General features: G+C 48.4%; 1 protein-coding gene across 4 annotated transcripts in view; it reads right to left on the bottom strand.

Annotated features, from left to right (window-relative positions):
• The window catches only part of anxa6 (annexin A6), a 117,062-nt gene that overhangs the window by 35,244 nt on the left and 55,619 nt on the right, over positions 1 to 26,199 (bottom strand). For all 4 annotated transcript variants that reach the window (XM_078231775.1, XM_078231776.1, XM_078231773.1 and 1 more), the window contains exons 13-16: positions 12,968 to 13,049; positions 6,912 to 7,006; positions 1,396 to 1,509; positions 542 to 632 (exon numbers count right to left, since the gene is read on the bottom strand). In XM_078231775.1, coding sequence (XP_078087901.1) covers positions 542 to 632; positions 1,396 to 1,509; positions 6,912 to 7,006; positions 12,968 to 13,049 — 382 coding nt within the window. The remainder of the gene's footprint in view (positions 1 to 541; positions 633 to 1,395; positions 1,510 to 6,911; positions 7,007 to 12,967; positions 13,050 to 26,199) is intronic.

Raw genomic sequence — 26,199 nt, forward strand, 5'->3', positions numbered from 1 at the left:
AATATCAAAAGGTACAAAAAACAAACTCTCAAGAAAGGCCCTTCTCGGCCTTTTGGCTCAGATCAAGTGTCAGATTGAACCCGGGGTTGGGGAGCAATAACTTATCTTGTCAGCTTGGATCTTATTTGTCTCTCTTATGAGAATTGGATTCAATTTGAATTTGGTTTTTGGAGCGGGCAAGGAGATGGATTCAGGTCTGTCCCGGTCCATTCTGAGCTTTGTAACTTCAAGAATGGGGTAACAAGAAATTAAAAACTTGCTTCCAAAAGATTCTTCATTGGCTGCAAAGTGACTCGAGAAGGTGAGCGGCGCCAGAGAAATGCAAATCTCTTTTTTTCCTGTGGTGCACATCCTATTTATTTATTCTATTAACTTATTAGGCCTTTGGATCAAAAAATCCGAAGACTTCTCTCCTTTGCTGAGTTCCTCATTCTCACTGCCATCTCGATAGAATGTGGATTAGCAAAACCAAGAACACATCTCCAAAACATTCCCCAGCTGACAGGAATTGAAAAGCTATCTCCTGTGTGCAGTTCCTCACCTTCCTTGTAGGCCTCGTTGATGGCTCTTATCTCGTTGTTTTTCCTTGTGGTCAGGATTTCTATCAGGGCTCTCTCATCAGTGCCCATGCCCTGCAGAGGGTAAGAACAGAAGGAGATAAGACAGAGTATCAGGAATAGCAAGCCTGCCCTGACACTTAGCGACCAAACATGGGATTTTACGCCCTCGCTCAACCCGAAACCGAAAGTCCCGCCCGAGGTCAACGGACCTTCCCATTGTCCGTCCCTCGGCCGCTCCAATTTCTGTGGCCTCCTTGCCAGTAACCATCACTAATGGAGAATATCTCATCATTCCTTATGATGTGGGAGCTTGCTGTGCACAAGTTGGTTGCCGTGTTTCCTAAATTACCGTAGTCACTGCCCACTCGAAAAACAACTATTTAATTGGTTTGAACCACTTTGGGACATCCAGAGGTTTTGAAAGGTGCTATAGAAATGCAAATATCTTTATTTTCCCTTCTCTAGCTGGGAACCCATTCATTCCCCAAGAGATAAAGTCAAAAGCTGAGCTATAGAAGGTCTGGGAATAGGGTCCTGCCCAATGAGAGACAGAGTTCCTCGCTGTAAAGAGTTAACAGGATCCAAGCAGGTCGTAGAAACCAAAACCAAGACACGGAGCTTTCCTCCATTGAGAGAGATTACTGACTTGTTCAGTCTGGAGCGCTCCCCCTCCAACTCAGTGCCCCAGCTTTCTCCCATTGATCGACTCAAAGACAATTATTACCCATCGCCTGCCTCTCTGATCTTTCACAATGTAACTGATATTAACAAACGTTTACCAGTGTAACTGATAAGACGCTGACATTTCGCGATAACCACACTCGACATTTCTCACCTGCATAGCTTTCTGCAATTGCTTTGCATCAAATTGAGCCGGGGTCATCATTAAACCCAAAATGATCTTCTGTAAAGGGCCACCAACCTCTGATTTCAGGTCTGCCATCAGATCCTAGGGGGAAGCAAAAACGTTCATAGAAATGCAGCGTGAAGTTATTTTACCCAATCAGGGAACAGTCATGCATGGAGCCAGGCCATTCAGCCCCCTCATAATCTGATAAAGTGTCATTGATTCAAAATGTTAACTCTATCCACAGGCCCGCTGAGGACTTACAGCATTTTCCGTTTTTTCATGTGTTGCTGCTTTCAGACACCCAGTTGGACATTCAATCTTATCCCCCACTCCCCACACCCTTTAATATTCCACCCAGTCGAATCCCATTCTCCCCCTCACACCCCACGCTCTTTAACATCCCACGGGGGTAGGGCCTGGGTGGGATGCTCTGTCAGAGCGTCAGCGCAGACTCGAATGACCGAATGGCCTCCTTCTGCACTTTAGAGATTCTATGGATTCAATTAAGGGACGGAGGGGACGAAGTAGAATTTCGAGAGTTTTTAGGTGTCCAGATCACCAACAACCTGTCCTGGTCTCCCCCCCCATGCTGACACTATAGTTAAGAAAGCCCACCAATGCCTCTACTTTCTCAGAAGACTAAGGAAATTTGGCATGTCAACCAAGACTCTCACCAACTTTTACAGATGCACCATAGAAAGCATTCTTTCTGGTTGTATCACAGCTTGGTATGGCTCCTGCTCTGCCCAAGACCGCAAGGAAATACAAAAGGTCGTGAATGCAGCCCAATCCATCACGCAAACCAGCCTCCCATCCATTGACTCTGTCTACACTTCCTGCTGCCTTGGAAAAGCAGCCAGCATAATTAAAGACTCCACACACCCTGGGCATTCTCTCTTCCACCTTCTTCCATCAGGAAAGAGATACAAAAGTCTGAGGTCACGTACCAATCGACTCAAGAACAGTTTTTTTCCTGCTGCCATCAGACTTTTGAATGGATCTACGCTGCATTAAGTGTCTTTCTCTACACCCTAGCTGTAACTGTAACACTGTACCCTCTCGTTTCCTTCTCTATGAACGGTATGCTTTGTATAGCGCGCAAGAAACAATACTTTTCACTGTATACTAATACATGTTTGTAATATATATAAATGTTTGTAATATATATATATATATATAAATGATTTGGAGGAAAATGCAACTGGATTGATTCGTAAGTTTGCGGACGACACAAAGGTTGGTGGATTTGCGGATAGCGATGAGGACCATCAGAGGATACAGCAGGATATAGATCAGTTGGAAACTTGGGCGGAGAGATGGCAGATGGAGTTTAATCCGGACAAATGTGAGGTAATGCATTTTGGAAGGTCTAATACAGATAGGAAATGTACAGTAAACGGCAGAACCCTTAAGAGTGTAGGAACCCTTAAGAATCTGGGTGTACAGGTACACAGGTCAGTGAAAGTGGCAATGCAGGTGGAGAAGGTAGTCAAGAAGGCATATGGCATGCTTGCCTTCATCGGCCGGGATATTGAGTTTAAAAATTGGCAAGTCATGTTGCAGCTTTATAGAACAATAGTTAGGCCACACTTGGAATATAGTGTTCAATTCTGGTCGCCGCACCACCAGAAAGATGTGGAGGCTTTGGAGAGGGTACAGAAAAGATTTACCAGGATGTTGCCTGGTATAGAGGGCATTAGCTATGAGGAGAGGTTGGAGAAACTTGGTTTGTTCTCACTGGAGCGATGGAGGTTGAGGGGAGACCTGATAGAAGTCTACAAGATTATGAGAAGCATGGACAGAGTGGATAGTCAGAAGCTTTTTCCCAGGGTGGAAGAGTCAATTACTAGGGGACATAGGTTTAAGGTGCGAGGGGCAAGGTTTAAAGGAGATGTACGAGGCAGATCTTTTACCCAGAGAGTAGTGGGTGCCTGGAACTCGTTGCCGGGGGAGTAGTGGAAGTGGATACGGTCGTGACGTTTAAGGGGCGCCTTGGCAAGTACATGAATAGGATGAGAATATGGTCCCCGGAAGGGTAGGGGGTTTTAGTTAAGTCGGGCAGCATGATCGGTGCAGGCTTGGAGGGCTGAAGGGCCTGTCCCTGTGCTGTAATTTTCTTTGTTCTTTGTATGTGACAATAATAAATCAAATCAAAAAGGCTTTTCTCCTCACTATTTACCACACCATAAACCTTCATGTCATCTGTGAGTTTACTGATCATCCCCCTCACATTCACGCCTAGGTCATTAATGTACACTACAAACAACATGGGACCCACCACTGATCCCTGCTGCTCACCACTGGACACAGGCTTCCAGTCACAAACACAGCCTTCGACCTTCACCCTTTGCCTCCTGCCACTAAGCCAATTTCAGATCCAGCTTGTCAAATTGCCTTGGATCCCATGGGCTCTTACCTTCTAGATCTTGTCAGACCTTATCAAAAGCCTTACTGAAGTCCACGTCGACTACATCAACTGCACTTCCCTCGTCTACACCCCTAGTCACCTCCTCAAAAAATTCAATTAAATTTGTTAGCCATGATTCCCCCCTGACAAAGCCATGCTGACAATCCTTGATTAGTCCTTGCCTCCCCAAGTGGAGATTAATTCTGTCCCTCAGAATTTTTTCCAATAGTTTCCTTACCACTGATGTTAGACTCACTGGCCTGTAATTTCCTGGTTTTTCCCTACTTCCCTTCTTGAATAATGAGCTGTCATTAACTGTCTCCCAGTCCTCTGGCACCTCTCCTGTGGCCAGAGAAGATTTGAAAATTAGTGTCAGAGTCCCTGTAATCTCCTCCCTTGCCTCTCACAGCAGCCTGGGATACATCTCATCTGGGCCTGGGGATTTATCCACTTTTAAACCCGTTAAAACCATTAACACCTCCTTCTTCTCAATCCTAATCAGTTCAAGTATATCACAGTCCCCTTCGGCGCTTCCTAAAATTACATTGTCCTTGATCCATGGCACGATTTTGGAGAACTGGGCAGGAGTTGTGTTCTTGGCCAATATGTTTGCTTAGATCAACATTGCTAAAACCAATGACAATCACTTTGCTGTTTAGGGGAACTTACTGTGTAAACAATTCGCTGCTGCATTTGCCACATCACAATATTGGCTGCAATACAAAATTACTTCATTTTGTCACAGTGAGAATTTGAAAGGTGCTTTAGAAATGCAAGATTTTCCTTCTTCCATTGCGGAGTAAGTTCACGCGGCGAAGACATGAATGCGAGGCTGCAGTTGAATGCAGAGGCGCATCAGGCTTTATAGAAACTCTGCGTACCACTGCCAGCTATCTGATTGACAAAACAGCACGTGGGGTGGTATCTAACATAAACTGCGTGTCAGTACCGGGTTACAGCCCTACACCAAGAGCTGGTTAGGTCTCAGTTGGAGAATACTATCCAATTCTGTTATTTGTTGGTTATTCTGAGGGAGGATTACCGAGATGTTGGTGTATCCGAACAATAATTGGTTTATTACATACACCCAGGCTACGTACAGTTAGTAAGAAGTCCCACAACACCAGGTTAAAGTCCAACAGGTTTATTTGGTAGCACAAGCCACAAGCTTTCGAAGCACTGCTCCTTCATGAGGTGAGTGGGAGTCGTGTTCACAAACAGGGCATATAAAGACACAAACTCAATTTACAAGATAATGGTTGGAATACGAGTCTTTACAGGTAATCACGAACTCCCACTCACCTGATGAAGGAGCAGTGCTCCGAAAGCTTGTGGCTTGTGCTACCAAATAAACCTGTTGGACTTTAACCTGGTGTTGTGAGACTTCTTACTGTGCCTACCCCAGTCCAACGCCGACATCTCCACATTATGTACAGTTACCCATGACAAGGTGTTACACTGTTGAAGCCATGAATACCCTCTCCCTCTTGACACTTCGTCACATGATCTCTTCCTTATTATTATAGTCAGGCAGCACAGAAAAGGCCCTTTGGCCCATCACGTCTGCACCTCTAAACTCGCACTAATTGTGGGAGGTGGTTTTACACAGTCCCACACATTAACCCTTACAACCCCGAAGACTACAGGCACCACACTTCCGGAAGGATGCACTGTGGTAGAAAGAATAGAGGCCTGGGCTATTTTCTAAATAGGAAAAGGTTTCGGAAATCTGAAGCACAAAGGGACTTGGGAGTCCTGGTTCAGGACTCTCTGAAGGTTCAATGTTAGCATTCATTTCGAGAGGGCTAGAATACAAGAACAGGGATCTACTGCTGAGGCTGTTTAAGGCTCTGGTCAGACCCCATTTGGAGCATTGTGAGCAGTTTTGGGCCCCATACCTAAGGAAGGATGTGCTGGCCTTGGAAGGGGGCCAGAGGAGGTTCACAAAAATGATCCCAGGAATGAAGGGCTTGTCATATGAGGAACGGTTGAGGAGTTTGGGTCTATACTTGATGGAGTTTCAAAGAATGAAGGGAGATCTTATTGAAACTCACAGAATACTGAGAGGCCTAGATGGAGTGGACATGGAGAGGATGTTTCCACTAGTGGGAGAGACTAGAACTCGAGAGCACAACCTCAGAGTGAAGGGATGTTCCTTTAAAACTGAGATGAGGAGGAATGTTTTCAGCCAGAGGGTGGTGAATCTGTGGAACTCATTGCCAGAGAGGGCTGTGGAGGCCAGGTCATTGAGTGTCTTTAAGACAGAGATAGATAGGCTCTTGATCAATAATGGGATCAAGGGTTATGGGGAGAAGGCAGGAGAATGGAGATGAGAATCATATCAGCCATGATTGAATGGCGGAGCAGACTCAATGGGCCGAAAGGCCTAATTCTGCTCTCATATCTTATGGTCACTAAGGCCTTGGAGAGGGTGCAGATGGCATTTTCTAGAATCGAAGCAGGGTTAAGGGGCTTGAGTTACATGGAGAAACGGGAGAAGATTTTGGGTTTATTCTCCTTAGAGCAGTGAAGGTTAAGGCGAGATTTAATCGAGGCATTCAAAATCACGAAGAGTTGAACAGGGAGAAACCGCTCACAATGGTAGAAGAATCGGAAACCGGCGGACACTCATTTAGAGATAATTAGCTTTAAAGAGAAATGAACTAAAGACAAAATGAGGAAACTCTTTTATTTCTAAAGACAGTGAGGGATCAGGATTTTAAATGTCCAGCTCGATGGGGAGTTGGAGACAGATTCAGTTGTTGCTGTCTCTGAAACAGAACTGGATACATCACTGAAATTAAACTTGCAGAGCTTTGTGGAAAGAGCGGGAGAGTGGGATTCATTGGATAGCTCTGCCTAAGAGCTGGCACAGGGTTCAAAGGGCTGAACGGCCTCCTGTTGAACTGTATGATTCCATGAGTAAGTTGATGTGCATGGTAGGGCGGGTGAGTTACCCTAATATCAAAGCAAAATACTGCAGAGGCTGGAACCTGAAACAGAAACAGAAAATGCTGGAAAATCTGACTGCATCGGTGGAAACAGAATGTTTTGAGACTGGGCGACCTTTTGTCAGAGCTTTAGGATGACCTACCCTGCCCAGCTGGGATTTGAACTGCTGTCGCAGCTGCTGCCTCTGTGCGTTGCTTCTCTGGGTAATTATATTGATGATTGTTTCTTCATCAGTGCCTGGAAATTAAAACAAAAAGACGTCAATCTGTCATCGCAGCTGCAATATCCATGAACAGAGCATTTCCCAGACACAGGCATTTCAATCCCTGAGACAGCTGCTCACTAAATTCCCCTCAATCCCTTCACTCTCTGGACACCATCCAAACGTGGCTTCCCACAGAGTCAACGAGGATTCAGAGGAGACGTTCTTGTGGCGCAGTGGGTGGCATTCTTGTCTGGGAGCCGGAAGTTCCACCTTCGAGTCGTACTCTGGGACCCGATGGCCAATGAAGGTGCATTGATAACACGGCCAAACTGGTTGAGCATCGACCTGCAAAATCCTTCCAACGCGTGCCAGTAACAGGCGGTAAAAGCGGGAAAGATTCCTGGTCAACTATGTGATGGAAAGGACGTTACAGTCTCTGCCATCACTCTCCGTAGTTCCAGTTAGACAACATTGATGTATAGGGATAGGGATGTTTTGCTGCAATTGTATAGAGCGTTGGTGAGGCCACACCTGGAGTACTGTGTGCAGTTTTGGTGTCCTTATCTGAGGAAGGATGTCCTTGCTATAGAGGGAGTACAGTGAAGGTTTACCAGGCTGATTCCTGGGATGGCAGGTCTGTCATATCAAGAGAGACTCAGTGGGTTAGGATTATATTCACTAGAGTTTAGAAGAGTGAGAGGGGATCTCATAGAAACTTATAAAATTCTAACAGGGTTAGACAGGGTAGATCCATTGTTCCCAATGGTGGGGGAGTCCAGAACTAAGGGTCATAGTTTGAGGATAAGGGGTAAACCTTTTCAAACTGAGATGAGGAGAAATTTCTTCACCCAGAGGGTGGTGAATGTGTGGAATTCACTACCACAGAAAGTAGTTGAGGCCAAAACGTTGTCTGATTTCAAGAAGAAATTAGATATAGCTCTTGGGGCTAAAGGGATCAAGGGGGGAAGGTGGGATCAGGATATTGAATTTGATGATCAGCCATGATCATAGTGAATGGCACAGCAGGTTCGAAGGGCCGAATGGCCTCCTCCTGCTTCTAGTTTCTATGTTTCTAAGTGCATGTTGCCACAACAACACAGAGGGAACAGTAACACTCCACCACCACTCTCTCATCCCGGAGTTGTGAAGGTGGCCTCCGACACAGATTTGAACACAACCCCAGTGAGGTACTGAAAGAGTGCTATACTGTCGGAGGCACTAAACCGAGACCCCAACTTCCCTCTCATGTGGGTCAAAAGGATCCAATGCTCACTATTCCGACAAAGAGCCAAGGAGTTCACCCTGAAGCCATCACTTATCCCGAAACCAACATCACTAAAATAGATTAGCTGATAAATTGGCCTCTGGTGTTTGAGGGATTTGGTGCTCTGAGGATTCCGGGAATTGGGGAATGTAGGGATAGGTTGGAAAGTGGAATTGGAATTGAAGATTAGTCATGTTCTTACTGAACGATGGTGCGGACGTGAGGGACCATATGACCCATCCATGCTCCAATTTTCTTTTTAATTCTCCCATGGGATGTGGACGTCATTGGCATTTATTATCTGCCCTCATTACCCCTAAATTGCCATCTCAGAGGGTATTTGAGAATCAACCAAATTGCTGTGGCTCTGGAGTCACATGTAGGCCAGACCGGGAGAAGGATGGCAGATTTCCTTCCCTAAAGGGCATTAGTGAACCAGATGGGTTTTTACAACAATCGACAATGGTTTCATGGTCATCATTACTGAGACCCGTTTCCAATGCCAGATTGTTTATTGTCCAATTGTATCTATTAATTAATTAAATTTAATTTCACCAGCTTCCATGATAGGATTCAGACACATAGAATCAGAATCCTACAGTGCAGAAGGAGGCCATTTGGCCCATCGAGTCTGCACCAACCACAATCCCATCCAGGCCCTATCCCTATAACCCCATGCATTTACCCTAGCTAGTCCCCCGACACTAAGGGGAAATTTAGCATGGCCCATTCACCTAACCTGTACATCTTTGGACCGTGGGAGGAAACCGGAGCACCCGGAGGAAATCCACGCTGACACTGGGAGAACGTGCAAACTCCACACAGACAGTGACCCAAGCCGGGAATCGAACCCGGGTCCCTGGCGCTGTGAGGCAGCAGTGCTAACCACGGTGCCACCGTGCCACGGCCCCAGGGTATTAGCCTGGGCCTCTGGATTATTACTGCAGTGACAACACCCTATTTTGAAGCAAATCAAGTAACCAAGTAAACTAAACCAAATAAACTGAGGGTCAAATTAAAGAGACAGCCCCTTAAAGGGGCACCGCCTTTAACAAAAACAAATCACTGATGTGATTAAGAAGGTCAATAATGCAGCCCAGACCACACAATGCCCACAGGGAACGGAAGGCAGTGACAGTACCACGATGCCACCATTTCCCGGTTGTAAGAGGATGTGAAAGGTGCTATATAAATGTAATCCTTTAGCCATGGTTTCCCATTCCAATCTATCAGCAAACACCCAGGGCCACAAAAAAATGGAGTTTGTTTTCACACCATGTCTGATTCCTCGCTATCTGTGAACTGGACCGCAAGAGAGTGTTTTCACCAAAGAATTCACTGCTTAGTAACTGGACAGAAGCCATTCAAGCTTTTAGGTGACAAATATTTAAATTAGAAGTAAACACAGGGGAGAGAGCGGCTGGGGGCGGTGGATAGAACCTTCCGGATCATGACAACTGGCTAGAGATTAGATCCCTGAACTCCCAAATCCCAAAGCCAGAGAAAATGCAACTGCTGTTCGGCAGAGTATTGAAGGTCTGTAGAACAGGCTCAAGAGAGGATTTTTAAAAGTCATTGATTGGCGAGGCCATCACTAGCTTTTATCACCCATCCCTCCTTCCCCAGAGTCGCAACCCGACTCAAACCGAGTACCTTGCTGGGCCACTAGAGGGCAGGTAAGAGCCAATCACATTGATGTGGGACTGGAGTCACACAGACCAGACAACAAAATCGGGGGAGGAGGAGGAGGAGGAGGAGGAGGCTATTTGACCCCGGAGCCTGATCCATAAGGTCATGGCTGACCTTCTGCCTCAACCGGCTCCTCTCCCACCCTATCCACAAATCCCTTAATTCCCATAGCATCCAGAAATCTGTCAATCTCTGTCTGGGATATATTCACTGTCTGAGCAAGCACAGCCTCTCGGGTAGGGAATTACAAAGACGCACCACCCTCCGACTCAAGACATTTCTCTTCACCTGGTCCTAAGTGGCCGACCTCTATTTTTTCCAAGGCTGTGATCCCATGTTTAAGAAGGGGAACAGAGACTTCCCCGGGAATTATAGACCGGTGAGTCTCACTTCTGTTGTCGGCAAGATGTTGGAAAAAATTATAAGGGATAGGATTTATAGTTATTTGGAGAGTAATGAATTGATAGGTGATAGTCAGCATGGTTTTGTGGCAGGTAGGTCGTGCCTTACTAACCTTATTGAGTTTTTTGAGAAAGTGACCAAGGAGGTGGATGGGGGCAAGGCAGTGGACGTGGTATATATGGATTTTAGTAAGGCGTTTGATAAGGTTCACCATGGTAGGCTTCTGCAGAAAATGCAGATGTATGGGATTGGGGGTGATCTAGGAAATTGGATCAGGAATTGGCTAGCGGATAGGAAACAGAGGGTGGTGGTTGATAGTAAATATTCATCATGGAGTGCGGTTACAAGTGGTGTACCTCAGGGATCTGTTTTGGGGCCACTGCTGTTTGTAATATTTATTAATGATCTGGATGAGGGTATAGTTGGGTGGATTAGCAAATTTGCTGATGACACCAAAGTCGGTGGTGTGGTAGACAGTGAGGAAGGGTGTCGTAGTTTGCAGGAAGACTTAGACAGGTTGCAAAGTTGGGCCGAGAGGTGGCGGATGGAGTTTAATGCGGAGAAGTGTGAGGTAATTCACTTTGGTAGGAATAACAGATGTGTTGAGTATAGGGCTAACGGGAGGACTTTGAATAGTGTGGAGGAGCAGAGGGATCTAGGTGTATGTGTGCATAGATCCCTGAAAGTTGGGAATCAAGTAGATAAGGTTGTTAAGAAGGCATATGGTGTCTTGGCGTTTATTGGTAGGGGGATTGAATTTAGGAGTCGTAGCGTTATGTTGCAACTGTACACAACTCTGGTGCGGCCGCACTTGGAGTACTGTGTGCAGTTCTGGTCCCCACATTACAGGAAGGATGTGGAGGCTTTGGAGAGGGTGCAGAGGAGGTTTACCAGGATGTTGCCTGGTATGGAGGGGAGATCCTATGAGGAGAGGCTGAGGGATTTGGGATTGTTTTCGCTGGAAAGGCGGCGGCTAAGAGGGGATCTTATTGAAACATATAAGATGATTAGAGGTTTAGATAGGGTGGATAGTGATAGCCTTTTTCCTCTGATGGAGAAATCCAGCACGAGGGGGCATGGCTTTAAATTGAGGGGGGGTAGTTATAGAACCGATGTCAGGGGTAGGTTCTTTACCCAGAGGGTGGTGAGGGATTGGAATGCCCTGCCAGCATCAGTAGTAAATGCGCCTAGTTTGGGGGCGTTTAAGAGATCCGTAGATAGGTTCATGGACGAAAAGAAATTGGTTTAGGTTGGAGGGTCACAGTTTTTTTTTTTAACTGGTCGGTGCAACATCGTGGGCCGAAGGGCCTGTTCTGCGCTGTAATGTTCTATGTTCTATGTTCTATGTTCTGGATTCCTCAGCTGGTGCAGGGGGAGAGGAAACAGCCTCTCTGTGTCCACCCTGTCAAACCCCTTCAGAAATGGACTTGTTTCAATGAGGTCACCTCTCATTCTTCTAAACTCCAGGCAAGATGGGCAGGTTTCCTATCCTAAAACTAGCTGGAGTTTTTGCGACAATCTGACATCTTCGTATCACTTCTACTGCCAACCGGGGAGGGGCGGGGGTGGCAGTGGTGCAGTGGTATTGTCACTGGACTAGTAGCCCAGAGACCATGGGTAATGCTCTGGGGACCCAGGTTCAAATCCCACCACAGCAGATGATGAAATTTGAATTCAATTAAAAAATCTGGAATTAAAAGTCTAATGATGACCATGAAACCATTGTCGATTGTCATAAAAACCCATCTGGTTCACTAATGTCCTTCAGGAAAGGAAATCTGCCTTCCTTACCCGGTCTGGCCTACTTGTGACGATGTGGAGATGCCGGCGTTGGACTGGGGTAAGCACAGTAAGAAGTCTCACAACACCAGGTTAAAGTCCAACAGGTTTATTTGCTACCAAATAAACCTGTTGGACTTTAACCTGGTGTTGTGAGACTTCTTACTCTATTTGTGACTCCAGACCCACAACAATGTGATTGACTCTTAAATGGCCTCAGGGATGGGCAGTAAGTGCTGGCTCAGCCAGGAACAAATAAACAATGATTTTTTCCCAAGGGAAGCAGACACCTGGCAACACCACCACCTGGAGGTTCCCCTTCGAAGTCACTCACCGTCCTGACTTGGAAATATATCGGCCGTTCCTTCACTGCCACTGGGTTAATATCCTGGAATTCCCTCCCTAACAGCACTGTGAGTGTACCTACACCACATGGACAGAAGCGGGTTCAAGATGGAGGCTCACCACCACTTTCTCAAGGGGCAATTAGGGATGGGTAGTAAATGCTGGGCCTCGTCAGCCACACCCACATCCAGTGAATGAAGGAAAAAAGTTTCCCAACTGAATTCAATTTTTCAAATTACTCACGGTGGTAACGCTCTGGGGACCCGGGTTCGAATCCCACCACGGCAGATGGTGAAATTTGAATTCAATAAAAATCTGGAATTAAAAGTCTAATGATGGCCACAATTTGACCAAACACTCAGTCTATTCGCCCCGAAGCAACACCCCTTTGCGAGACCATACCCATGGGATCAGAGTGGTGGTGAGGGTGTGGGGGAGGCAGGTTCTGCCTTGATGGTCCGAATGGCCCGTTTTTGTTCCGGAACATTCTCTGATTCTGTGGGTAATCACTGACCGAATCCTTTCATTGCCTTGCGGAGAGCCTTGGCATCTTCTTCAGGCTTGAAGTCAGGAGCTGGCCGCACCGTCCCTTTCAGCTGTTTTGGGAAGAAATCAGAGTGCGTCAGTAAGAGAGAGAGTTTGTGTGGGGAACATTGCGGAGAGGAGGGGGGTGTGCGGAGAGAGAGGAGAGAGAGGCTAATCCCAACTGGAACATCTCTCTATCCCTGTGCATGGCTCCCATGGTGACACGCCTACTGGACGTAATGGGAAGACTCTAGTTTTACACAGTGGGTTTTTGTGATCCGGAAGGTTCTGCCGGAAACAAACTCAATAAGGGAATGGGATGTGAAAATTGGAAAGAAAAATGATTCGTCAGACTGTCTTCCCTCCTCATCACTGTCTCAGAAACAGTTCCAAATCTCACCTCAAACAGTGGGCTATTTGACTGTGTGGGCACCACAGCAGACTCTCTTCCGGAGTCAATGGATAGAGATCGACTGGTTGCTCCCACATCCCAGCCAACCTGCATGGAGGGGTATGGGGAGGGTGGGTGGAGGACTGCAGACATCAGTTCAAGCGACTGAGAGCAGATACTAACCAAGAATGAACCTGGAATGTGGATGGAAACCCCAGTAACACACACAGCACTGAGATCCTGTCTATAACCCAGTAACACACACAGCACTGGGATCCTGTCTATAAACCAGTAACACACACAGCACTGGGAACCTGTCTATAACCCAGTAACACACACAGCACTGGGATCCTGTCTATAACCCAGTAACACACACAGCACTGGGATCCTGTCTATAACCCAGTAACACACACAGCACTGAGATCCTGTCTATAAACCAGTAACACACACAGCACTGGGATCCTGTCTATAACCCAGTAACACACACAGCACTGGGATCCTGTCTATAAACCAGTAACACACACAGCACTGGGATCCTGTCTATAACCCAGTAACACACACAGCACTGGGGCCCTGTCTATAGCCCAGTAACACACACAGCACTGGGATCCTGTCTATAACCCAGTAACACTCACAGCACTGGGATCCTGTCTATAACCCAGTAACACACACAGCACTGGGATCCTGTCTATAACCCAGTAACACTCACAGCACTGGGATCCTGTCTATAACCCAGTAACACACACAGCACTGGGATCCTGTCTATAACCCAGTAACACTCACAGCACTGGGATCCTGTCTATAGCCCAGTAACACTCACAGCACTGGGACCCTGTCTATAACCCAGTAACACACACAGCACTGGGATCCTGTCTATAACCCAGTAACACACACAGCACTGGGATCCTGTCTATAAACCAGTAACACACACAGCACTGGGATCCTGTCTATAACCCAGTAACACACACAGCACTGGGATCCTGTCTATAACCCAGTAACACACACAGCACTGGGATCCTGTCTATAACCCAGTAACACACACAGCACTGAGATCCTGTCTATAAACCAGTAACACACACAGCACTGGGATCCTGTCTATAACGCAGTAACACACACAGCACTGGGATCCTGTCTATAAACCAGTAACACACACAGCACTGGGATCCTGTCTATAACCCAGTAACACACACAGCACTGAGATCCTGTCTATAACCCAGTAACACTCACAGCACTGGGATCCTGTCTATAACCCAGTAACACACACAGCACTGGGATCCTGTCTATAAACCAGTAACACACACAGCACTGGGATCCTGTCTATAACCCAGTAACACACACAGCACTGAGATCCTGTCTATAACCCAGTAACACACACAGCACTGGGATCCTGTCTATAAACCAGTAACACTCACAGCACTGGGGCCCTGTCTATAACCCAGTAACACACACAGCACTGGGACCCTGTCTATAACCCAGTAACACTCACAGCACTGGGACCCTGTCGAGAACCCAGTAACACACACAGCACTGGGACCCTGTCTATAGCCCAGTAACACACACAGCACTGGGATCCTGTCTATAACCCAGTAACACTCACAGCACTGGGACCCTGTCTATAACCCAGTAACACACACAGCACTGGGACCCTGTCTATAACCCAGTAACACACACAGCACTGGGGCCCTGTCTATAACCCAGTAACACACACAGCACTGGGACCCTGTCTATAACCCAGTAACACACACAGCACTGGGACCCTGTCTATAACCCAGTAACACACACAGCACTGGGATCCTGTCTATAACCCAGTAACACACACAGCACTGGGACCCTGTCTATAACCCAGTAACACTCACAGCACTGGGACCCTGTCTATAACCCAGTAACACACACAGCACTGGGACCCTGTCTATATCCCAGTAACACTCACAGCACTGGGACCCTGTCTATAACCCAGTAACACACACAGCACTGGGACCCTGTCTATAACCCAGTAACACACACAGCACTGGGGCCCTGTCTATAACCCAGTAACACACACAGCACTGGGACCCTGTCTATAACCCAGTAACACACACAGCACTGGGACCCTGTCTATAACCCAGTAACACACACAGCACTGGGACCCTGTCTATAACCCAGTAACACACACAGCACTGGGACCCTGTCTATAACGCAGTAACACACACAGCACTGGGGCCCTGTCTATAACCCAGTAACACACACAGCACTGGGACCCTGTCTATAACCCAGTAACACACACAGCACTGGGATCCTGTCTATAACCCAGTAACACTCACAGCACTGGGATCCTGTCTATAGCCCAGTAACACACACAGCACTGGGACCCTGTCTATAACCCAGTAACACTCACAGCACTGGGATCCTGTCTATAACCCAGTAACACTCACAGCACTGGGGTCCTGTCTATAGCCCAGTAACACTCACAGCACTGGGACCCTGTCTATAACCCAGTAACACTCACAGCACTGGGATCCTGTCTATAACCCAGTAACACTCACAGCACTGGGGTCCTGTCTATAGCCCAGTAACACTCACAGCACTGGGACCCTGTCTATAACCCAGTAACACTCACAGCACTGGGATCCTGTCTATAACCCAGTAACACACACAGCACTGGGATCCTGTCTATAACCCAGTAACACTCACAGCACTGGGATCCTGTCTATAACCCAGTAACACACACAGCACTGGGATCCTGTCTATAACCCAGTAACACTCACAGCACTGGGATCCTGTCTATAACCCAGTAACACTCACAGCACTGGGATCCTGTCTATAGCCCAGTAACACTCACAGCACTGGGACCCTGTCTATAACCCAGTAACACTCACAGCACTGGGATCCTGTCTATAACCCAGTAACACTCACAGCACTGGGATCCTGTCTATAACCCAGTAACACACACAGCACTGGGATCCTGTCTATAACCCAGTAACACTCACAGCACTGGGATCCTGTCTATAACCCAGTAACACTCACAGCACTGGGACCCTGTCTATAACCCAGTAACACTCACAGCACTGGGGCCCTGTCTATAGCCCAGTAACACACACAGCACTGGGGCCCTGTCTATAGCCCAGTAACACACACAGCACTGGGGCCCTGTCTATAGCCCAGTAACACACACAGCACTGGGACCCTGTCTATAGCCCAGTAACACTCACAGCACTGGGGCCCTGTCTATAGCCCAGTAACACACACAGCACTGGGGCCCTGTCTATAGCCCAGTAACACACACAGCACTGGGACCCTGTCTATAGCCCAGTAACACTCACAGCACTGGGATCCTGTCTATAACCCAGTAACACTCACAGCACTGGGATCCTGTCTATAGCCCAGTAACACTCACAGCACTGGGACCCTGTCGATAACCCAGTAACACACACAGCACTGGGACCCTGTCTATAACCCAGTAACACTCACAGCACTGGGACCCTGTCTGTAGCCCAGTAACACTCACAGCACTGGGGTCCTGTCTATAGCCCAGTAACACACACAGCACTGGGATCCTGTCTATAGCCCAGTAACACTCACAGCACTGGGATCCTGTCTATAGCCCAGTAACACACACAGCACTGGGATCCTGTCTATAGCCCAGTAACACACACAGCACTGGGATCCTGTCTATAACCCAGTAACACTCACAGCACTGGGATCCTGTCTATAACCCAGTAACACTCACAGCACTGGGATCCTGTCTATAGCCCAGTAACACACACAGCACTGGGATCCTGTCTATAGCCCAGTAACACACACAGCACTGGGATCCTGTCTATAGCCCAGTAACACACACAGCACTGGGATCCTGTCTATAGCCCAGTAACACTCACAGCACTGGGGTCCTGTCTATAGCCCAGTAACACTCACAGCACTGGGATCCTGTCTATAACCCAGTAACACTCACAGCACTGGGATCCTGTCTATAGCCCAGTAACACACACAGCACTGGGATCCTGTCTATAGCCCAGTAACACTCACAGCACTGGGGTCCTGTCTATAGCCCAGTAACACTCACAGCACTGGGATCCTGTCTATAACCCAGTAACACTCACAGCACTGGGATCCTGTCTATAGCCCAGTAACACACACAGCACTGGGACCCTGTCTATAACCCAGTAACACACACAGCACTGGGACCCTGTCTATAACCCAGTAACACACACAGCACTGGGGTCCTGTCTATAGCCCAGTAACACTCACAGCACTGGGATCCTGTCTATAGCCCAGTAACACTCACAGCACTGGGGTCCTGTCTATAGCCCAGTAACACTCACAGCACTGGGACCCTGTCTATAACCCAGTAACACACACAGCACTGGGACCCTGTCTATAACCCAGTAACACTCACAGCACTGGGATCCTGTCTATAACCCAGTAACACACACAGCACTGGGATCCTGTCTATAGCCCAGTAACACACACAGCACTGGGATCCTGTCTATAGCCCAGTAACACACACAGCACTGGGATCCTGTTTATAACCCAGTAACACACACAGCACTGGGATCCTGTCTATAACCCAGTAACACACACAGCACTGGGACCCTGTCTATAGCCCAGTAACACTCACAGCACTGAGATCCTGTCTATAGCCCAGTAACACACACAGCACTGGGGTCCTGTCTATAGCCCAGTAACACACACAGCACTGGGATCCTGTCTATAGCCCAGTAACACACACAGCACTGGGACCCTGTCTATAACCCAGTAACACTCACAGCACTGGGATCCTGTCTATAGCCCAGTAACACACACAGCACTGGGATCCTGTCTATAGCCCAGTAACACACACAGCACTGGGATCCTGTCTATAACCCAGTAACACTCACAGCACTGGGGCCCTGTCTATAGCCCAGTAACACACACAGCACTGGGATCCTGTCTATAGCCCAGTAACACACACAGCACTGGGACCCTGTCTATAACCCAGTAACACACAGCACTGGGGCCCTGTCTATAACCCAGTAACACACACAGCACTGGGACCCTGTCTATAACCCAGTAACACTCACAGCACTGGGATCCTGTCTATAGCCCAGTAACACACACAGCACTGGGACCCTGTCTATAGCCCAGTAACACTCACAGCACTGGGATCCTGTCTATAGCCCAGTAACACACACAGCACTGGGATCCTGTCTATAGCCCAGTAACACACACAGCACTGGGATCCTGTCTATAGCCCAGTAACACACACAGCACTGGGATCCTGTCTATAGCCCAGTAACACTCACAGCACTGGGGCCCTGTCTATAGCCCAGTAACACACACAGCACTGGGATCCTGTCTATAGCCCAGTAACACTCACAGCACTGGGGCCCTGTCTATAGCCCAGTAACACTCACAGCACTGGGGCCCTGTCTATAGCCCAGTAACACACACAGCACTGGGGCCCTGTCTATAACCCAGTAACACACACAGCACTGGGGCCCTGTCTATAACCCAGTAACACACACAGCACTGGGACCCTGTCTATAGCCCAGTAACACTCACAGCACTGGGATCCTGTCTATAGCCCAGTAACACACACAGCACTGGGACCCTGTCTATAACCCAGTAACACACACAGCACTGGGGCTCTGTCTATAGCCCAGTAACACACACAGCACTGGGACCCTGTCTATAACCCAGTAACACTCACAGCACTGGGACCCTGTCTATAACCCAGTAACACACACAGCACTGGGGCTCTGTCTATAGCCCAGTAACACACACAGCACTGGGACCCTGTCTATAACCCAGTAACACACAGCACTGGGGCCCTGTCTATAACCCAGTAACACACACAGCACTGGGACCCTGTCTATAACCCAGTAACACTCACAGCACTGGGGCCCTGTCTATAGCCCAGTAACACTCACAGCACTGGGGCCCTGTCTATAACTCAGTAACACACACAGCACTGGGATCCTGTCTATAGCCCAGTAACACTCACAGCACTGGGATCCTGTCTATAACCCAGTAACACTCACAGCACTGGGATCCTGTCTATAACCCAGTAACACACACAGCACTGGGATCCTGTTTATAACCCAGTAACACTCACAGCACTGGGATCCTGTCTATAACCCAGTAACACTCACAGCACTGGGATCCTGTCTATAGCCCAGTAACACACACAGCACTGGGATCCTGTCTATAGCCCAGTAACACACACAGCACTGGGATCCTGTTTATAACCCAGTAACACTCACAGCACTGGGATCCTGTCTATAACCCAGTAACACTCACAGCACTGGGATCCTGTCTATAACCCAGTAACACTCACAGCACTGGGATCCTGTCTATAACTCAGTAACACTCACAGCACTGGGACCCTGTCTATAGCCCAGTAACACTCACAGCACTGAGATCCTGTCTATAGCCCAGTAACACACACAGCACTGGGACCCTGTCTATAACCCAGTAACACACACAGCACTGGGATCCTGTCTATAACCCAGTAACACACACAGCACTGGGATCCTGTCTATAGCCCAGTAACACACACAGCACTGGGATCCTGTCTATAACTCAGTAACACTCACAGCACTGGGATCCTGTCTATAACCCAGTAACACTCACAGCACTGAGATCCTGTCTATAGCCCAGTAACACACACAGCACTGGGACCCTGTCTATAACCCAGTAACACACACAGCACTGGGATCCTGTCTATAACCCAGTAACACACACAGCACTGGGATCCTGTCTATAGCCCAGTAACACACACAGCACTGGGATCCTGTCTATAACCCAGTAACACTCACAGCACTGGGATCCTGTCTATAACCCAGTAACACTCACAGCACTGGGATCCTGTCTATAACCCAGTAACACACACAGCACTGGGATCCTGTCTATAACCCAGTAACACACACAGCACTGGGATCCTGTCTATAACCCAGTAACACACACAGCACTGGGATCCTGTCTATAGCCCAGTAACACTCACAGCACTGGGATCCTGTCTATAGCCCAGTAGAACATAGAACATAGAACATTACAGCGCAGAACAGGCCCTTCGGCCCACGATGTTGCACCGACCAGTTAAAAAAAAACAAACTGTGACCCTCCAACCTAAACCAATTTCTTTTCGTCCATGAACCTATCTACGGATCTCTTAAACGCCCCCAAACTAGGCGCATTTACTACTGATGCTGGCAGGGCATTCCAATCCCTCACCACCCTCTGGGTAAAGAACCTACCCCTGACATCGGTTCTATAACTACCCCCCCTCAATTTAAAGCCATGCCCCCTCGTGCTGGATTTCTCCATCAGAGGAAAAAGGCTATCACTATCCACCCTATCTAAACCTCTAATCATCTTATATGTTTCAATAAGATCCCCTCTTAGCCGCCGCCTTTCCAGCGAAAACAATCCCAAATCCCTCAGCCTCTCCTCATAGGATCTCCCCTCCATACCAGGCAACATCCTGGTAAACCTCCTCTGCACCCTCTCCAAAGCCTCCACATCCTTCCTGTAATGTGGGGACCAGAACTGCACACAGTACTCCAAGTGCGGCCGCACCAGAGTTGTGTACAGTTGCAACATAACGCTACGACTCCTAAATTCAATCCCCCTACCAATAAACGCCAAGACACCATATGCCTTCTTAACAACCTTATCTACTTGATTCCCAACTTTCAGGGATCTATGCACACATACACCTAGATCCCTCTGCTCCTCCACACTATTCAAAGTCCTCCCGTTAGCCCTATACTCAACACATCTGTTATTCCTACCAAAGTGAATTACCTCACACTTCTCCGCATTAAACTCCATCCGCCACCTCTCGGCCCAACTTTGCAACCTGTCTAAGTCTTCGTGCAAACTACGACACCCTTCCTCACTGTCTACCACACCACCGACTTTGGTGTCATCAGCAAATTTGCTAATCCACCCAACTATACCCTCATCCAGATCATTAATAAATATTACAAACAGCAGTGGCCCCAAAACAGATCCCTGAGGTACACCACTTGTAACCGCACTCCATGATGAATATTTACTATCAACCACCACCCTCTGTTTCCTATCCGCTAGCCAATTCCTGATCCAATTTCCTAGATCACCCCCAATCCCATACATCTGCATTTTCTGCAGAAGCCTACCATGGTGAACCTTATCAAACGCCTTACTAAAAGCCCAGTAACACTCACAGCACTGGGACCCTGTCTATAACCCAGTAACACACACAGCACTGGGATCCTGTCTATAGCCCAGTAACACTCACAGCACTGGGATCCTGTCTATAACCCAGTAACACACACAGCACTGGGATCCTGTCTATAGCCCAGTAACACTCACAGCACTGGGATCCTGTCTATAGCCCAGTAACACTCACAGCACTGGGGTCCTGTCTATAGCCCAGTAACACTCACAGCACTGGGATCCTGTCTATAGCCCAGTAACACTCACAGCACTGGGGTCCTGTCTATAGCCCAGTAACACTCACAGCACTGAGATCCTGTCTATAGCCCAGTAACACACACAGCACTGGGACCCTGTCTATAACCCAGTAACACACACAGCACTGGGATCCTGTCTATAACCCAGTAACACTCACAGCACTGGGATCCTGTCTATAGCCCAGTAACACTCACAGCACTGGGGTCCTGTCTATAGCCCAGTAACACACACAGCACTGAGATCCTGTCTATAGCCCAGTAACACACACAGCACTGGGACCCTGTCTATAACCCAGTAACACACACAGCACTGGGATCCTGTCTATAACCCAGTAACACTCACAGCACTGGGATCCTGTCTATAACCCAGTAACACTCACAGCACTGGGGCCCTGTCTATAGCCCAGTAACACTCACAGCACTGGGATCCTGTTTATAACCCAGTAACACACACAGCACTGGGATCCTGTCTATAGCCCAGTAACATTCACAGCACTGGGGCCCTGTCTATAGCCCAGTAACACTCACAGCACTGGGATCCTGTTTATAACCCAGTAACACACACAGCACTGGGATCCTGTCTATAGCCCAGTAACACACACAGCACTGGGACCCTGTCTATAGCCCAGTAACACACACAGCACTGGGGCCCTGTCTATAGCCCAGTAACACTCACAGCACTGGGATCCTGTTTATAACCCAGTAACACACACAGCACTGGGATCCTGTCTATAGCCCAGTAACACTCACAGCACTGGGGCCCTGTCTATAGCCCAGTAACACTCACAGCACTGGGATCCTGTTTATAACCCAGTAACACACACAGCACTGGGATCCTGTCTATAGCCCAGTAACACTCACAGCACTGGGGCCCTGTCTATAGCCCAGTAACACTCACAGCACTGGGATCCTGTTTATAACCCAGTAACACACACAGCACTGGGACCCTGTCTATAGCCCAGTAACACTCACAGCACTGGGGCCCTGTCTATAGCCCAGTAACACACACAGCACTGGGACCCTGTCTATAACCCAGTAACACACACAGCACTGGGACCCTGTCTATAACCCAGTAACACACACAGCACTGGGACCCTGTCTATAACCCAGTAACACACACAGCACTGGGATCCTGTCTATAACCCAGTAACACTCACAGCACTGGGATCCTGTCTATAACCCAGTAACACACACAGCACTGGGACCCTGTCTATAACCCAGTAACACACACAGCACTGGGACCCTGTCTATGACCCAGTAACACACACAGCACTGGGGCCCTGTCTATAACCCAGTAACACTCACAGCACTGGGATCCTGTCTATAACCCAGTAACACACACAGCACTGGGACCCTGTCTATAACCCAGTAACACACACAGCACTGGGACCCTGTCTATAACCCAGTAACACACACAGCACTGGGATCCTGTCTATAACCCAGTAACACACACAGCACTGGGGCCCTGTCTATAACCCAGTAACACACACAGCACTGGGATCCTGTCTATAACCCAGTAACATTCACAGCACTGGGATCCTGTCTATAGCCCAGTAACACACACAGCACTGGGATCCTGTCTATAACCCAGTAACACACACAGCACTGGGATCCTGTCTATAGCCCAGTAACACTCACAGCACTGGGATCCTGTCTATAACCCAGTAACACACACAGCACTGGGATCCTGTCTATAGCCCAGTAACACTCACAGCACTGGGATCCTGTCTATAACCCAGTAACACACACAGCACTGGGATCCTGTCTATAGCCCAGTAACACTCACAGCACTGGGATCCTGTCTATAACCCAGTAACACACACAGCACTGGGATCCTGTCTATAGCCCAGTAACACTCACAGCACTGGGGTCCTGTCTATAGCCCAGTAACACTCACAGCACTGGGATCCTGTCTATAGCCCAGTAACACTCACAGCACTGGGGTCCTGTCTATAGCCCAGTAACACTCACAGCACTGAGATCCTGTCTATAGCCCAGTAACACACACAGCACTGGGACCCTGTCTATAACCCAGTAACACACACAGCACTGGGATCCTGTCTATAACCCAGTAACACTCACAGCACTGGGATCCTGTCTATAGCCCAGTAACACTCACAGCACTGGGGTCCTGTCTATAGCCCAGTAACACACACAGCACTGAGATCCTGTCTATAGCCCAGTAACACACACAGCACTGGGACCCTGTCTATAACCCAGTAACACACACAGCACTGGGATCCTGTCTATAACCCAGTAACACTCACAGCACTGGGATCCTGTCTATAACCCAGTAACACTCACAGCACTGGGGCCCTGTCTATAGCCCAGTAACACTCACAGCACTGGGATCCTGTTTATAACCCAGTAACACACACAGCACTGGGATCCTGTCTATAGCCCAGTAACACTCACAGCACTGGGGCCCTGTCTATAGCCCAGTAACACTCACAGCACTGGGATCCTGTTTATAACCCAGTAACACACACAGCACTGGGATCCTGTCTATAGCCCAGTAACACACACAGCACTGGGACCCTGTCTATAGCCCAGTAACACACACAGCACTGGGGCCCTGTCTATAGCCCAGTAACACTCACAGCACTGGGATCCTGTTTATAACCCAGTAACACACACAGCACTGGGATCCTGTCTATAGCCCAGTAACACTCACAGCACTGGGGCCCTGTCTATAGCCCAGTAACACTCACAGCACTGGGATCCTGTTTATAACCCAGTAACACACACAGCACTGGGATCCTGTCTATAGCCCAGTAACACTCACAGCACTGGGGCCCTGTCTATAGCCCAGTAACACTCACAGCACTGGGATCCTGTTTATAACCCAGTAACACACACAGCACTGGGACCCTGTCTATAGCCCAGTAACACTCACAGCACTGGGGCCCTGTCTATAGCCCAGTAACACACACAGCACTGGGACCCTGTCTATAACCCAGTAACACACACAGCACTGGGACCCTGTCTATAACCCAGTAACACACACAGCACTGGGACCCTGTCTATAACCCAGTAACACACACAGCACTGGGATCCTGTCTATAACCCAGTAACACTCACAGCACTGGGATCCTGTCTATAACCCAGTAACACACACAGCACTGGGACCCTGTCTATAACCCAGTAACACACACAGCACTGGGACCCTGTCTATAACCCAGTAACACACACAGCACTGGGACCCTGTCTATAACACAGTAACACACACAGCACTGGGATCCTGTCTATAACCCAGTAACACTCACAGCACTGGGATCCTGTCTATAACCCAGTAACACACACAGCACTGGGGCCCTGTCTATAACCCAGTAACACTCACAGCACTGGGATCCTGTCTATAACCCAGTAACACACACAGCACTGGGACCCTGTCTATAACCCAGTAACACACACAGCACTGGGACCCTGTCTATGACCCAGTAACACACACAGCACTGGGGCCCTGTCTATAACCCAGTAACACTCACAGCACTGGGATCCTGTCTATAACCCAGTAACACACACAGCACTGGGACCCTGTCTATAACCCAGTAACACACACAGCACTGGGACCCTGTCTATAACCCAGTAACACACACAGCACTGGGATCCTGTCTATAACCCAGTAACACACACAGCACTGGGGCCCTGTCTATAACCCAGTAACACACACAGCACTGGGATCCTGTCTATAACCCAGTAACATTCACAGCACTGGGATCCTGTCTATAGCCCAGTAACACACACAGCACTGGGATCCTGTCTATAACCCAGTAACACACACAGCACTGGGATCCTGTCTATAGCCCAGTAACACTCACAGCACTGGGATCCTGTCTATAACCCAGTAACACACACAGCACTGGGATCCTGTCTATAGCCCAGTAACACTCACAGCACTGGGATCCTGTCTATAACCCAGTAACACACACAGCACTGGGATCCTGTCTATAGCCCAGTAACACTCACAGCACTGGGATCCTGTCTATAACCCAGTAACACACACAGCACTGGGATCCTGTCTATAGCCCAGTAACACTCACAGCACTGGGGTCCTGTCTATAGCCCAGTAACACTCACAGCACTGGGATCCTGTCTATAGCCCAGTAACACTCACAGCACTGGGGTCCTGTCTATAGCCCAGTAACACTCACAGCACTGAGATCCTGTCTATAGCCCAGTAACACACACAGCACTGGGACCCTGTCTATAACCCAGTAACACACACAGCACTGGGATCCTGTCTATAACCCAGTAACACTCACAGCACTGGGATCCTGTCTATAGCCCAGTAACACTCACAGCACTGGGGTCCTGTCTATAGCCCAGTAACACACACAGCACTGAGATCCTGTCTATAGCCCAGTAACACACACAGCACTGGGACCCTGTCTATAACCCAGTAACACACACAGC

Source organism: Mustelus asterias, chromosome 16 (genome assembly GCF_964213995.1).
Source record: "Mustelus asterias chromosome 16, sMusAst1.hap1.1, whole genome shotgun sequence".
Lineage (NCBI taxonomy): Eukaryota > Metazoa > Chordata > Chondrichthyes > Carcharhiniformes > Triakidae > Mustelus > Mustelus asterias.